The sequence below is a fragment of the Leptodactylus fuscus genome, chromosome 8 (genome assembly GCF_031893055.1).
Source record: "Leptodactylus fuscus isolate aLepFus1 chromosome 8, aLepFus1.hap2, whole genome shotgun sequence".
NCBI lineage: Eukaryota > Metazoa > Chordata > Amphibia > Anura > Leptodactylidae > Leptodactylus > Leptodactylus fuscus.
This window is the reverse complement of record NC_134272.1, coordinates 51,082,653-51,098,239: the sequence shown is the minus strand read 5'-3', so window position 1 is coordinate 51,098,239 and position 15,587 is coordinate 51,082,653. Positions and strand designations below refer to the sequence as shown.

The following is a 15,587-nucleotide window of genomic DNA, read 5'->3' as shown; positions in this document are numbered from 1 at the left end:
TGTTAGTTTCGCACTTCTTTAGTGAGTCATTTTGGAAACTGATAAAAGCGGCATTACAAAAATGAATCTTAGTTATTACATAAGGGTATGACCAACTAAGCTGCTGCTTTTATTTTCCAAAGAACCCCCTTTTTTTTTCCCCACTGTTTTGCCTCAGATAAAAAGCGATCAAAGCAATAGCAATTCCCCAAAATTTTATAACTAAAAAGACAACCTGGTCCAGCAAAAAAAAGACGCCCTATGCATCCCTGTACATTGAAGTATAACAAAGTTACAGGTGTCAGATTATGGTGACTTTAAGAGAAAAAAAAAGGCAGTGTTTTGGATTTTTGTTAAAGGGTTAAAATGTAAATAAGACCATATAAATTTGGCATCCCCGGGATTGTATCGAAACACAGAATACAGGCGCACCGTAAATGCCGTAAAAACGAGGCCTGTAAAAGTCGCACAAATGCACTTTTTCTTCACATTTGTCCCATTCTGATTCCCCCCCAAGCTTCCCAGTACATTGTACAGAGTAATTAATGGTACTACCATGAATAAAAATTTATCCTGCAAACAGTGGAAAAATAAAAACCCCTGTGGCGGGAAGGGGTTAAGGCTTACCTCCCGATTATAAAACATCTTTTCACAAATAGTATTGTTAGGTAGGGTTCACACTACCGTTGGTATCCGCTGACAGAAAAGTCCTGCATGTAGCATTTTTTAATTATCCGCTTGAAAAAACGGACACAAAAGGACACAAGATAAAATCCCATTGAAATGAATGGTATGGACAATAGCCACGGACACTGCTGAGCAGACCCCAACGGTAGTGTGAACGCCCCCTTAAAGGGGTTAACGAACCCCTGTGGAGGCCCTGGGAGGTGTAAAGAATAGTGGTAGTGAGCAAGCATACTCGCCTATGTTGAATGTAACTTTGTAACCTTAATGCATACTTATACTGAGAATTCTGAGTGTTTTCTTGCAACATTATATTATGTTGGTGGCAAACTGTGGTCATATATTTGTAAAATTACAGGGAAATTAGAAATCAAAGACGTTCATATTACTACTTGGCATTCATCAAATGTCTATTTCAGCACTATTTATTTTGCTGCTGTGTTGCAATCAATACAGGGAAGTAGGCTGGAGCAGAACGGTCTGTCCACTGTATAGTGGCTATACCAGAATGCTGCAGCGTTGCTCCCTTTCTGTTGCTAGAAAGTGGATGGGAGCATGCTACACATTGAAATCAATGGGAGGCTTTATAACCCATTGATTTCAATGTGTAGCGCACGTAAGACCAGTGACAAGCTTTTTCCTATCAGTATATCTTTGTAGAATGGCAGGAAATCCACGCATATACAGGGAGAACATATAAACTTGCAGATGTTGTTCCTGGCAGGATTTGAACCCAGGACTCTAGCGTTGCAAGGCTGCAGTGCTAACCACTGAGCCACCGTGTTGCTCCAGGTCACTTCTTTTTTCTGCGAGTGGCACAAAACCACTAGCAGAATAAAGTGAATGGCTCCTATTGAAGTCAAGGGGAGGTGTTTTTTTTGGACTGGATTCTGAGTCAAAATCCAGTCCAAAAATCCCCGTGTGAACCTACCCTAACAGTTTCTACACATTTCCTTCCAGGTGGTTCTGACATGCAAAACTGTTCTAGAAAATGCGCCAAATTTGTCAGAAGCTAAGTTGACTAACACTAGGCTTGCACTAGCGTTAGCTTATCTCCATCCCAGATTCTGCTTAAATTGTGGAGACAAAAATCCTGCAATGAGATCTCTCTACACATAATTCAGCGTAAAATCAGACCCCATTAAGATGTCCACGGGTAACCGCTGTTTTAGTGGTCCAGCACAGGTGTGAACCTAGCCTTATTTTGCAATGTCTAAAAGTTACAGTATTCGTTAATCTGCTCTACAAGGGGGAAGTCATCAACATGTTTGACAGTTTTCTTGTGTAGAATGACACGCCATATCCCCTGTCTGTGCCACAATAGCCACTTCTGTGAATGTGGATAATGTGGGGCAAACGCATGTGTCCTACTGACATATTTACTATCATGCACACCAATGTTCTGGTGTTAGGACACGGCCCCATGTAGTGTAAGTGTCACAATTTTGCCACAGCATACTTGCAAAGTGGATGGGAGTCTTGCTAATTCCATCCACACATTCCTGAAAAATAGCCTCAGCGGGAATGCTGTGATTTTAAAAAAAAAACTGTTGCATTTTTGTAAATTGTAGCATGTCAATTATACTTATGGAAGCGCTGGTGTTTTCAGCATAGGTATAATTGAAGCAGAAAGTCTGCAGAGCTAAACTCTGCAAACTTTTTGTGAAAAATGTTGCGGGAAAAACCATGATGTGTTTCCTCCACGTTTTTCCCCCATTGCTTTACGGCTGCAGCGCGCTACGTGGGGCCTTAGGCTCATACAAAAAAAATGACATGCCAGTTCCTGACTAGTGTAGACTTCCATACTGGTGCACAGGTATGCATCTGCCATGTTAATAGGCCAGAGCCTCTTGATTATTCAGGCACACCTTGCACTATTTGGGACCTTTATTAAGACTGGTATATGACATGCTAGTCTTAATAAATCTGCCCCAAAGTGTCTAGAATCTTTAGCATGTCTATTATGGGTATGGGCACAATTCTGCTGCAGCATGTCTTCTACAGACCGGTCCATGTTTAACCTTTGGCTTATAGATGTGGTTTGCATTGTTGCCTAGGGGTCAGTTCACAAGAATTTTTTTGGTGAGGATTTTGACACTGAATACACCTTCAAAAAAAAAAAGCCTCCCATTAAAACCTCCGTGTGAATTGACCCTTACAGCGCTGTTGCTCTGGGTTTAAATCTGACCAATCAAAACCTCTGCACAGAATGTGTATTTTCTGCCCCATGTTTATTTGTGTTTCCTTCAGAAACATACTGAACACCCTGATAGGTTAGTGGTGCCTGAGAGGTTGTGTATGATGTACAGTGCTGTAGAATTTTATTATTATTATTGTTTATTTATATAGCACCATTAATTCCATGGTGTTTTACATAAACTCTATATACACCTCCTATGTGTAAGACAGCCATGGGCATGTAGTGCGGCACTTAGAACATCTGAGTGTGCATGATCTCCATCCATGCGGCACTGAAATAGCCTATTCCCTGTATTATTGCAAATCTGTCTCCCAAGATGTAAATAGGGAGACAGTGCCTCTGTTATGCTGCCCTCTATATTATTGCAGTATATTTGTTCACTTGCGCCACCTATGGTCGATGCACCACAAGAAAGTGACGTAGTTAGGCAGCAGGCCTATCACATTCCTGTTTCTGCCCTCCTATTTGCCCCACCTCCAGCATCACGCACTTCCGCTTTAGTCAGCTGTAGTCTCAGTCACGTGGCATTGAGACATGCGACACTTCCTGTGCGACGTAGAATTCTTGAAAGAACTAATAAAGTTACATTTGTTGCGGAACGGATGCGCATGCGCACTGCTTCCTATACTCACACGTGTATCGGGGAAGATGGCAGAGACCGTGCAGCATGGAGTGGACAGCGATCAGGTGAGAAGGGTGGAAGGCCTTGAGCAGAGCCCTGATATGTGGGATGTGCTGTCAGCAATGGCCACCTTATGGGCATGTATATTCAAGGTGGAGGCAAATACATGACAAGGGATGGCATACGTATCATAGAGCACCCGTTGCCCTCTCCCTGGTTCATACCATAGATACAGGCTAAGAGGCAAATGTCTCTGATCTCTCAAGCTGTATGTGAACTGCGAGTGCTGCTCTATTGGCAGCCTATGGGCTTGCTGGAGATAGAAGGACACAAGGTCTGTCAGCCCCATAGTCATTATAAAGAGCAGCACCATACAGGCGTGCCCGCCACTCTATTCACATACCTACTGTAGTTGTGTAGGTTAGGGTCCCCTATTCTTGTGATTGGTGAATCCAAGTGGTGGAGCCATCGGATATTGATATTAATAATCTACCACTGGGTATATAAACGCAGCCTCCATGTCTGCCATGTACTGAGGCCTGTTTGGCCAGAGTATGTGTCATGGCAGCTGCCTGTTAGTGTACAGTTCACTGCAATGCAGTTACTTATTATATCAGTGATGTATGTAACAGAGGTCCACCTGTCCTAATGTGGTTAAAATAAAAAGTAAGACAGTAACTTGTTGATCTGTGGTTGTCACACTGTTGGAGCCCCCACTGATCTCTTAAACCAGGGGTGTTTTGCACTTTTAATTATGACCAGGGTGCCTGGCTGTACAGCGCACACCCCTCCTTCCATTTGAATGGGGAAAGCTGATTGCTTACTCAGCTATCTCTGGTGGTCCCCATTCAAATATAAGAAGTGGTGCTCCCTGGTCGTAACTGGGATGCAAAATACACTGGTTCTTGAGATTGCTGGCAGTCCCAGTGATGGGACACCTACCGATAAAAATAGCAAAGGATGGTGGTACCTTGTTGTAACTGGAATACCCCTTATGCGATTGCTTCATTAATACATTGCAGTACTTTTAGGCATAGCCTGAAGAGGAAACTGGCTGCCATAGAAATTCATCAATACCTTAGAATTGTGTCAGGAGGCATTAATGGGATCACAGATTACACTCCCCCAGATTATGGCTAACTGCTTAATTATGTCACTACTGATCCCTGATGGCCTTATCATTAACACTGCAAGGATGTAAAGGTATGTCCTTGCAGAGTTAAATGGCCCCTTCCCAGACATATAGTCAAAGGTTGGCCAGCAAGTCTTTACGAATAGACTATCAATTTTGAAAAGGTGGATAATACCTACGAATATGGATTATAGTTGTCTCTTATCCTAATCACAGTATTGACAATATTAGGATTAGTATTGGATAATAGTATTGTCTCTTATCTTGTTACTATTTTGTAGTTTCTTGTACTATTACGGTGGCTGCCCGATGTCTGTTGTATTATGCAGTAGACACCCTGCACTAATCATGGGCATTAACCCCTTTGGTGCCATGGTCAAAGCTGACCGAAGCACCATTTTCCTGAAGGAACGTGGGCGCCGCCATTTTCCCTGTGTTCACAGGTACTTGGATTAAGCTCCGGGGCCAGTAACATGTTGCTATGACAGCCGGGAGCCTCATGAAGGCTCTCCGGCCTGTCATTCTATTTGTTCTATTGCAGGCTACTCTATGTAGCCTGCAATAGAAGCTCCGGTATTTAAATAAATAAAAAATTAACTTAAAAATATTAAAAGTTCAAATCACTCCCCCTTTCCCTAGAACACATATAAAAGTACTTAAATACTGTGGAACACGTAAAAATTAGGTATCCCTGTGTCTGAAAACGCCCGCTCTACAAATCTATATAAATATTTTTCACGTACGATAAACACCGTAGCTGGAAAAAAAGTGCCAAACCGACGGTTTTTTCACTGTTTTGCCTCTGATAAAAAAATTTAATTAAGTGATCAAAGTAAAAGCAATTCCTCAAAATGGTATAATTGAAAAAGTACATCTGGCCCTTCAAACAAAAAAAAAAAAAGCCGTATGCATCCCTGTACACGGAAATATAAAAAAGTTACTGGTGTCAGAATGTTGGCGACTTTTAGAAAAAAAAGATTTAACACTGTTTTGGATTTTTATTAAGGGATTAAAATGTAAATAAAACCATATAAATTTTGAATCCCTGGAACCGTACCGAAACATAGAATACAGGGGACATGTCATTTTGGCTGCACAGTGAACGCCGTAAAACCGAAGCCCGTAAGAAAGGTCACACAAATGCACTTTTTCTTCAAATCCACCCCATTCTGAATTTTTTCCCCAGCTTCCCAGTACATTGTACAGAACAATTAATGGTAACATGAAGAAAAATTTGTCCTGCAAACATTAAGACCTCATATGGCTCTGAGAGTGGAAAAATAAAAAAAAGTTATGGGATTTGGAAGGAGGGGAGTCAAATACGAAAATTGAAAAATGCCCGTGGCAAAAAGGGGTTAAGTTTAAGAAAGTCAAAACAGTTAAGGGTTATGTACTATCCGCTGTACACCACACTATGTTTATAGAGCTATATAATACAGCAAGCTTGGAGCCCCTATGACCATGAGTGCTGTGCCTTAAGGCTATAGCTTGAGAACCGCACACAATACAATAGTACTACTTCCTCACTGCACAGTCTGTAGCATCTCATTCACACCTCCATTAATACCAATTGCCACTGTTGCAGCCACCCTGGCTCTTTTTTGCTGAATTATACTGCTTAACATTAGATCCTGCTTAAAGCAAATGTCAACACAATCTTTTTCTTTACTATTTTTAGGTTAAGAAGGCCATCAAGGCCCTACTCGCGTACCAGAAAACCAGAAAGAATGCCAATTCCTTACTCTTAAATGAACACGACCGGATATCATTAATGGTTACTGTATGGAGGATTCCATCCAAGTCACAAGTCATTAGAATGTAAGCTCACGTGGTTACTTTTGCTTATTTGGATATAGAGTGGACTCATAACCAGAAAATAAAATTGCTGCTGGGGCGTAACTTCCTTTGTTTATTCGCAGCCACCATGTTTTTCTGCCCAATATGTCATGGTATCCAAGAAATTAGATGTTTCTCCATTCTGCAATGGTGGCTGACTCAGTATTTATATACATTAAAGGGGTTGTCATGATTTTTTATTTTATTTTTTTTTAAAATTGATGATCTGTCCTTAGGTTATTAATAAAATATCAGTGGAGGTCTGATTTGAAATCCAGAGCCCCTACTGATTTACGTTGGCACCGATTTGTCTCATAGTGGCCATGCAATATAATAACAGCTTTCACTTATATGAGATAAAGCTGTAATGACACTGTACAGCCGCTGTGAAACGGGCAGTGTTGGACGTAAACCGTGAAGGAGTTACCGTACTTCAGCATTTATTTATTTTTTTAGTAGATTGTGAGCCCCATATAGGGATCACAATGTACATTTTTTATTTTTCTTATTAGTATGTCTTTGTAGAATGGGAGGAAATCCACACAAACATGGGGAGAACATACAAACTCCTTGCAGGGATTATGATAGAGTAATCACCACCCATCTGGTAACCCCTTCCCCTGTGAACCCCATGGGCCTTGCAGTGAGGATGTGCTGGGACTTTAGTATTGATGGCCTATTCTTTCAATTAGGTCATCAATATCAGATTGCTAGGGTCTAATCCTTGACACCCCTGTGATCAGCTACTTGTATGTTGGTGGCCCTTTGGTGAGTTCTGCAGCCTCTTCGTTGAATAATAGGCACATCCATTACAGATTGTATGGCTCTGTACCTGGTAATGAGGAGCTTTAAGCAACTGTGGTGACATTAGTTGTACCTCTACTGATATATATTTTCACTGGGGGTCCAACAGTAGTAAAGTCCCAGACCTTTAACAAAGGTCTGTGGGAACCTTCAGAATGACCGGGATTTACCAGGTGACTTAGTTATTTTATCACATTCTCTGCTTTGAGGCTATTTATTTTGGAGCATTTGGCACTGCCTTTTTATTCTCCTGACAGTTTTGAACATGTTCTGCTGTAGGAGTTTGCGCAAACTAGATTGCAGTTTACCATGAGCAGGAGACATTCAGCAAATGGAACAGTCACTTAAACTGCTCTAACCAAGGCTGAAGGGGCTTAAGTCGCAATCTTGGACTTGTTTTAAAGGGATACTATCTTTCAAACCCTTTTTTTCTAACTAACACATCGGAATAGCCTTAAGAAAGGCTATTCTTCTTCTACCTTTCGTTGTCTTCTCCGCTCTTGTTCGCCTAAAATCCCGGTTTTTGTCGGTATGTAAAAGAGTTCTTTTGCAGCACTGGGGGGCAGGCCCCAGCGCTCAAACAGCGGCGTCCCCAATGCTGCCAGAGAACTCTCCAGCGCCGCCTCCATCTTCGTCTGGAACGAGGTCTTCACCGCATCTTCTTCTGGCAGTGTCTTCTAACTTCTAGGCCTAGGGCAAAGCCGACTGCGCATGCCTGCCGGCCACAAGAAAAAGGCCGTTTACAAAAAAAGAGGGAATTTTGCCATTTTAATTTGACTGTTGGGGGGTTAAGACAAACGCTAAACAAAAGTGGATCTATTTTTGCCTATGATTGTCTATAGGTATTGTGTATTCCTAGCATATGGTTTGTGAAAATGTTATACACTCTGATCCCAGTCCTTGTGAAGTTCTTAACATGGCATACCATGTGCATTTTTCTTGCAGTCCCCTTCCTCATGGGATTCGACCTGATACATGTGACGTCTGCCTCTTCACTAAGGATGAACCAAACATGTCCACTGAACAGACAGAAAAGTTTTACAGAAAATTGCTTAATCAAAATGGAGTCACACAAATAACTGAGGTAAATGGATGTTTTCTAGTGAATTTGTATTTTTATTGTTTTCTTTATGCAATTAAAACTTTTATTTAAGAAGTATCTAGATAGTGTGGGTTGAACCTGCAGTTGTTTTATCCTTAATAATTGCAATATATATATATATATATATATATATATATATATATACACACACATATATATACACATATATACACGCGCACACACATGGCACTTCTTTTGCAGTACTGGGAGCCTTCATGACAATAATCATCACACAATGTTAAGTTGCAGATAGTGATCGATTTTTTAACGGTGCTGGCCATTATGAAATGTAACAGCGTTAATGCCACAATCGACCACAACATCTAAGTGGCTAAACTGCCATGATCTGAACTATGACTCAGGGACTGTATCTGCTGTATAACATAGCTTGCACCGCACCAGTTGACAGGGGCTCAGCTCTCGACCCTTTGCCATATTGTCCCAGCACACATTCACAGGGCATGTAAAGAAATGATGCCATCAAGGAGTTAATTTCAACGTATTGTATTGGATAAAATAACATTTTCTGTATTAATTCTAATCTGTGTTGACAGATCATCCCACTAAAGAAAATGAAAAAAGAATACAAACCATACGAAGCAAAGCTCCGGTTGCTTGGCAGTTTTGATCTTTTTCTTGCTGATGCCAGAATCCGCCGACTCCTTCCATCTCATATTGGAAAACACTTCTATAAAGAGAAGAAGTAAGTTGAGAACTGTGTGATGTATTTTTCCTTTGCTTTCACATCAGCAGTAAAATAAAAAATCAAGGCTCATGCCAGGTTCTGTCAGGAGATTCTGATATATTTATGCAATATTTTCTCTATGTACAGAGAGCCACTGTCTGTCGATCTAAAGAACAAGAAACTCGCTGCTGAACTGAACCGCTATATCCAGGGAACACAGCTACATATTACTAACAAAGGATGCTGCTAGTAAGTTGGGCACCTGACCTTTATTAGGTAGCAGGTTAAGATCATGACTTCTATCTATTGATTTATTTTCTTCTTGCAGTACCGTACGTGTGGGTCACACCGCCATGAAGGTGGAAGAAATTGTTGAAAACATACTTAAAGTTTCTCAGGTCCTAGCTGAGAAGTTGCCAATGGTAGGTTTATCCTATTCACATAAGTGTGTAGTTGAGTTATCTTTTCATTGTATGTATCTAGTCCAAATCTGCTGGATAGTTCAAGTATATTTGAAAACACCATAGACCAATGGCCAAAAGAATAAATATAACCTGCATCCAAAATCATAAAATAATATAATTTGTATTGATAAATAATAAAACAGTTCATTCAGCAGGGCAGATGGAAATAGCCGACATAAGACAAATAACACCAGAGAACCGACCAAGTAGAATAATATGTATGTAGGCAATTAATTTGATTAAAGTAATAAGTCAATAAATATTATAGCTATACATACAATTTAATATGTGACCACACAACATGTATCAGTAAATCCTTTAGTAGGGGGCACCACCAGTCATTTATATAAACCCATATAAAGACAATAGTATAGAGTAGTAACAAGGTGCCAACCATATAGTGTTATGAAGATAATATAGATAAGAATAAGTCTTAGCTGAAGAAATATTACCACATAATATGCGCTAGACAAGCAAACCTTAAATATATAACACTATAGTATATCTACTACAAGGAAAGTGCATCATCCCATAGATAGGAGAGCAAATCATATACCTGTAGCCATGGTGTGTGGAAAAGCAAGATCAAGGTCTCAACACTGGGGCCCCGGATAACGCCTCTACGCGTTTCGCCCGTCCTCGGCATCCTCTGGCTCATTTTGCTCTGTAGCTGGATCTTTCTCCTCAATTACTTGATCCTCAGCTTTTTCAGAGTCTTTTTCAGGGTCCGGCTGTGAGCGCCAGTGAGCGTTTTGTGCTCTCCGCGGCGAAACCGTTTTTTTTAAAACCGGACACAAAGTCCTGCATGTCCAACTTTGTGTCCAGTTAAAAAAAAAAATAAAAAATGAAATGAATGGGTTTGAAAAATGCCTGCATGTTACTGTTTCCTACCTAGTTTCGGACTGGAAACGGAAACCTGTATAAACGGAGACTGGGGCGCAGATGTGAACCCGCCCTTATGTGAATTCATCCTAAATGTGGACTGAAATGAGAAAACTCATTGTCACTTTTGCCTGTAATGTATAACCAGTTTACAGTGTGTAATAGTCATTCAGAAGTTTACAAGTATTCAGAAATTCTATAGCAATTCTATATATTCCCTCTTGATAGTGAGAATTCAGTAATGGGAATTAAAGAGTTTCTTTTCAGAAATGGACAAACGTAAAAGTTCTTCATCTGAAAACCCAGTCATCTGTGGCTCTGCCCATCTACAACTCCTCCTTTGACAGTCTAAAAGAATTGCGTATGGTGAGTATGGTTCTAATGTGGTTCTTAAGTCATATGAAAGATGAGATTCTCAGCTTTCATTTGGCACCAAGATCTCAGTTTCTACCTATACTACCTGTTGAAAATATAGTTGAAGTATAGGAACTGTGTACAGATGTAGCAGAGTTAACCTGAAATTCTACAATCGGTTAGGCTGCTGCAAGGTGATAACTTATCACTGAAGACAACACAATGAACAATGAAAAGTCATTGGAAAATGTTTAACCGGTTGCATAAGTTCAAGTTAACTCTACTACATCTGTATACAGCTACATCTTTATAAGCATACATAAGACTATGTTTTATAATCTCTGAGAAAAATGAATCGGGGGTTGCAAGCTGGTATCAACCCCAAGTCATGATATTGGAACAAGACCTTCTCCCCTGGGTTGCACAGCCTCCTCTTTCATAGTTACTTGAATTATGGGAGCTGACTTGAAAACAGCAAGGTAAGGTAAATGAAACCTTTAAATTATAGAGCAGGAGAAGCTGAACCGATTGATATACAGTGTTCTGTGGAAATATTCAGTAAATTTTATATTTTATCTACTGAAATCTCTGCCCTTTCTTTGCTGTAGAGTCAAGGAAGCGGTCCTATCAGTGATTGACAGCTATCTCTGTATGCACAGTTAGAGTGAAGGATGTTAAGTCACTTATTGAACAGTCTCTTGGTGATCATAGATCTTTGTAGCTACCCTTTAAAAGTACAAAATAGCAGCACATTACAATGAACAATTGGGAGACCTCCACCTCCCACTTTTAAGTATGTTGCCATGTTGTAGTATGTGAAGCTTAAAGGTTGTAATGGCTTTCTCTTGTTTTTATTGCTAAAGTAACATTTCTTCTCAATTTAAAGAAAGTGGAAAAGAAGAAAAAAAAGTCACCTGTCAAAAAGAGCAAACCAGAAACTGCAGACTCTGAAAAAGATGAGGATCAACTAATTGAGGAGAAAGATCCAGCTACAGAGCAAAATGAGCCAGAGGATGCCGAGGAGGAAATCCCTCAACTGGTTCCTATTCAGGGAACCAGCAGTTCAAAGAAGAAAAAGGCAAGTGTTTATTCCTGCCAAGCCCTGTCAGTTTTTTCCTAGGTTTACCTAAAAGGCACCTGGTATTTTCACCCTAAACTGGCCTCATCATGCGCAGAATCAAGTAATGACCGTCCCATGTTGTCCCTCACTAAACTTTGTTTCTGAAAAGTCAAGTTATAAACCTTTAGTTTGGGACCTCCATCTATTGGGCATTTATAGCATATCCTGATGGCATACCATAAATGTATGAGATGGAATACTCATTTAAGTTGCAGCAGTATAAAGGTTAACCCCTTAGCGACCCTTGACGTAACTGTACGTCATGGGTCGCATGGGGATGTATGGAGCGAGCTCACACGCTGAGCTCGCTCCATACACGGCAGATGCCGGCTGTATAATACAGCCAGGACCTGCCACTAACAGCAGCGGTCGGTGCCCGAGCCGATCGCTGCTGTTAACCCTTTACACACTGCGGTCAAACGTGACCGCAGTGTGTAAACGGCGCCGGCGGCATGGGCGCCGCCATGTTTCGCCGATCGCCGCCCTCCTGAACGTCACATGAGGGCGGTGATCGGTTGCTATGACAGCCGGAAGCCTATTGAAGGCTTCCAGGCTTGTCTCTGCACGAGATCTATTAGACGATGCCAGAGGCATCGTCTAATAGAAGTGCTGGGATTTTGCTATTCACTGCAATACTGTAGTATTGCAGTGAATAGTATGAGCGATCAGACCCCCTAGGTTTCAAGGTACCTAAGGGGTCTGATCATAAATGTAACAGAAGAAAAAAAAAAGTTTTTAAAAGTATTAAAAAAAGTTCAAATCACCCCCCTTTCCCTAGATTAGCTATAAAAGTAATTAAAGAACATTAAACATAAACATATTAGGTATCCCCGCGCACCAAAATGCCCGAACTATTAGAATATTAAAACATTTATCCCGTACTGCGAACGGCGTAGCGGCAAAAAAAAATAAAAACAGCCAAAAAGCGTTTTTTTCAACACTTTGCCTGCTATAAAAAATTGAATAAAAAGTGATCAAACCATCAGATCTTTCCCCAAATGGTATCAATAGAAACGTCATCTTGTTCCGCATAAAAAGACACCGCACCCATCTCCATACATGGAAATATGAAAAAGTTACAGGTGTTAGAACATGATGACACAAAATTTTTTTTCTATTTTGCAAAGTTTATCATTTTTTTAAAAGTATCAAAACATTTCAAATACTATATAAATTTGGTATCACCGCGTTCGTACTGACACGTAGAACACAGGTAACATGTCATTTGTACCAAACAGTGAACGCTGTAAAAATTAAACCCATAAGAAAATGGCGCAAATGCATTTTTTCTCCAATTGCACCTCATTCTGAATTTTTTTCCAGCTTCCCAGTACATTGCACAGCATATTGAATGGTGCCATTACAAAGTACAATTTGTCCCGCAAACAATAAGCCATCATGTGACTCTGTGAACTGAAAAATGAAAAAGTTATGGCTCTTGAAATGTGAGGAGGGAAAAACGAAAATGCGAAACCAAAAAATGGCCTGGTCCTTAAGGGGTTAAAAACAGAATAGTTGCAAGCAGTGTAGCAGCGTTTCTAATATGTTAATTTACCTTTTCTTGCAATTTTTCAGCATGTTCCCTCTCTGTGCCCCTACAGATTTGCACTGTAGTGTAGTGTAGACGACCATGTGTGTTTGTTCCTTAAATCATTAGGCCAGTGTTATAAATTGAGGGAGATTTATGAAGCCTCTTTCACCGATAGTCTTTGTATCACCTGTGCCCGCAGAGAGTGCTCCTATTAGCTATTCTAGATTTTTCATCATTTGTGCCAGTTTTCTGGTGTAACCGATAAAGCCCATGTCCCTACCGCCAGCATATCCTCGCCATGCCCCTTCTTTGGGAAAGTGGCGCAGAAACTTTAGCTGCGACAGTTTGACACAACTAACACTTAAAAAGTTGCAGTCTTGAGATTTGCAAGCTTTTTATGCCAGAAAGCTGGTATAAAGTTTTTGTCTTTGTGCCAGTTTTTGCTGTCTTTGGAAGGTCACTTACTCATATCTGCTAGGTCTACTTCTGGCTTTGGTGTGAAACTCCACAAAAAGACAAAGATACCAGTCTTAATTTGCTGGAATCTGGTGAATTGATTTATTATGATATAAATAATTTCAACACATTTATATTTTGATGGCTTCATGTATGCTTACCACTTGTCTTTGAATATACATTATTTGGAGGGCTGCAAAGGTCCAGATGACAACTTGCATTTATTCATTACATATATATGTGATCTATATTTATAGAAAACAAGTTTTAAGGAAGAATCCAAACTGGATGAAAAAGGCAGCGAGACCGAGGAGAAGGTGCATTTGTCATCCACTAAAAAAACTAAACCTAAGAAGCGCAAAATGGATGAAAGTGAAGAGACCCCAAGCAAGCCTAAAAAAGAACTGCCACTTAAAGAAAATAGCAAAGAGTCCGAAGAGCAGGAGACTCCACCCAAGCGTAGCGTTCTTAAAAAGACCCCAAGCAAGCACAAGAAAGAGTTGCCATCTGGAGAAGAGAGCAAGGAACCTGAAGAACAGGAGACTCCACCCAAGCGCAGCATTCTTAAAAAGACCCCAAGCAAGCACAAGAAAGAATTGCCATCTGAAGAAAGCCAGGAACCTGAAGAGCAGGAGACTCCACCCAAGCGCAGCATTCTTAAAAAGACCCCCAAGAAAACACCAAGCAAATCTGCAGCAAAACTCACAAAATCGGCCAGAAAAGCACCTCAGACACCAAAACAGAAGCAGACAAAGAAAATGAAGACCCCACAGTCTGTATGATGATAGATATATGAATCACCTGGCTTCATTCTAATTAAACATTTCCAGATCTTTGTTAATGAGCATTCTCTACAAGTTTATATATTTTCTGTCTATACTGTTTTATCGATCAAGCTGAGTTATTAAATGGGACTTGACTAACCCTTATTTGGTATTATAGCGCCATGATCTTTCATATCAGTATACAGTACCAGATTACTATGAAAATGGTTATCAGAATATCTGCAAGCTACTTAGTGACATCCTTTCAGTATTGGCCCTTTTGCAGCTTGCTTCAGCATATGCAGTTTGAATGACAATAAAGCATTGGGAAACTGCCTATCTCCATGTTTAGGAGACTGGTCACATCCTGCATCTATGCTTGCTGGTACATGGCTAGTCATGGAAGCATTAAAAGCTGGAAATGACCAAACCAATGAGCTGAAAGATAGGGGACTGGAGCCATATCATGGTAGACCTCAGTGTACAAAAACAAAGAGGAGGGGGTTCTCTTGATATTCAGATCTTCACAGCATCAGGCTTACAATACTTAGCTATGATTTTGTTCTTTAAAGGGGAGTACTCATGTCGCCAATTGATGGTATACGCGAATAAGGTGTCTGGCTGCTATGATCCCCACTGATCCTAAGAATGAAGATATTGGTATACACTGCTTGCCCTTTAAGCTGGGGACCCATACAGCAAACTTTCTGGCAGATAACCTGCTGAAAAGTACGGTAGCGCTGTAGTCAATAAGAATTAATCATATCCCATACAAACACTGTAGAAAAAAAACACTGGATCATGGAACATAGTAAAGCAGTCCCAGAGAGTGGGAAGTGAAAACGCCTTGCAGCTGACCAACAGCACAAGAGGTGGATTGACATTAAACCTCAAATGTGGTGGAAGCCTGTTCTAAGCTGGCAGGACCTGGTGAGCATACCAAAGCCAACTCAGAAGACAACAACAACTGAT

At 40.5% G+C, this 15,587-nt stretch overlaps 1 protein-coding gene across 1 annotated transcript; it reads left to right on the top strand.

Annotated features, from left to right (window-relative positions):
* Positions 1-3,439: 3,439 nt before the first annotated feature.
* Positions 3,440-14,870, top strand: RSL1D1 (ribosomal L1 domain containing 1). Its single transcript, XM_075285785.1, has 9 exons — positions 3,440-3,550; positions 6,296-6,435; positions 8,203-8,341; positions 8,914-9,062; positions 9,192-9,293; positions 9,373-9,466; positions 10,658-10,756; positions 11,631-11,822; positions 14,109-14,870. Exons 1-9 carry the CDS (start codon positions 3,512-3,514, stop codon positions 14,631-14,633), a joined length of 1,479 nt encoding a protein of 492 aa, XP_075141886.1. The 5' UTR covers positions 3,440-3,511; the 3' UTR covers positions 14,634-14,870.
* Positions 14,871-15,587: the final 717 nt, after the last annotated feature.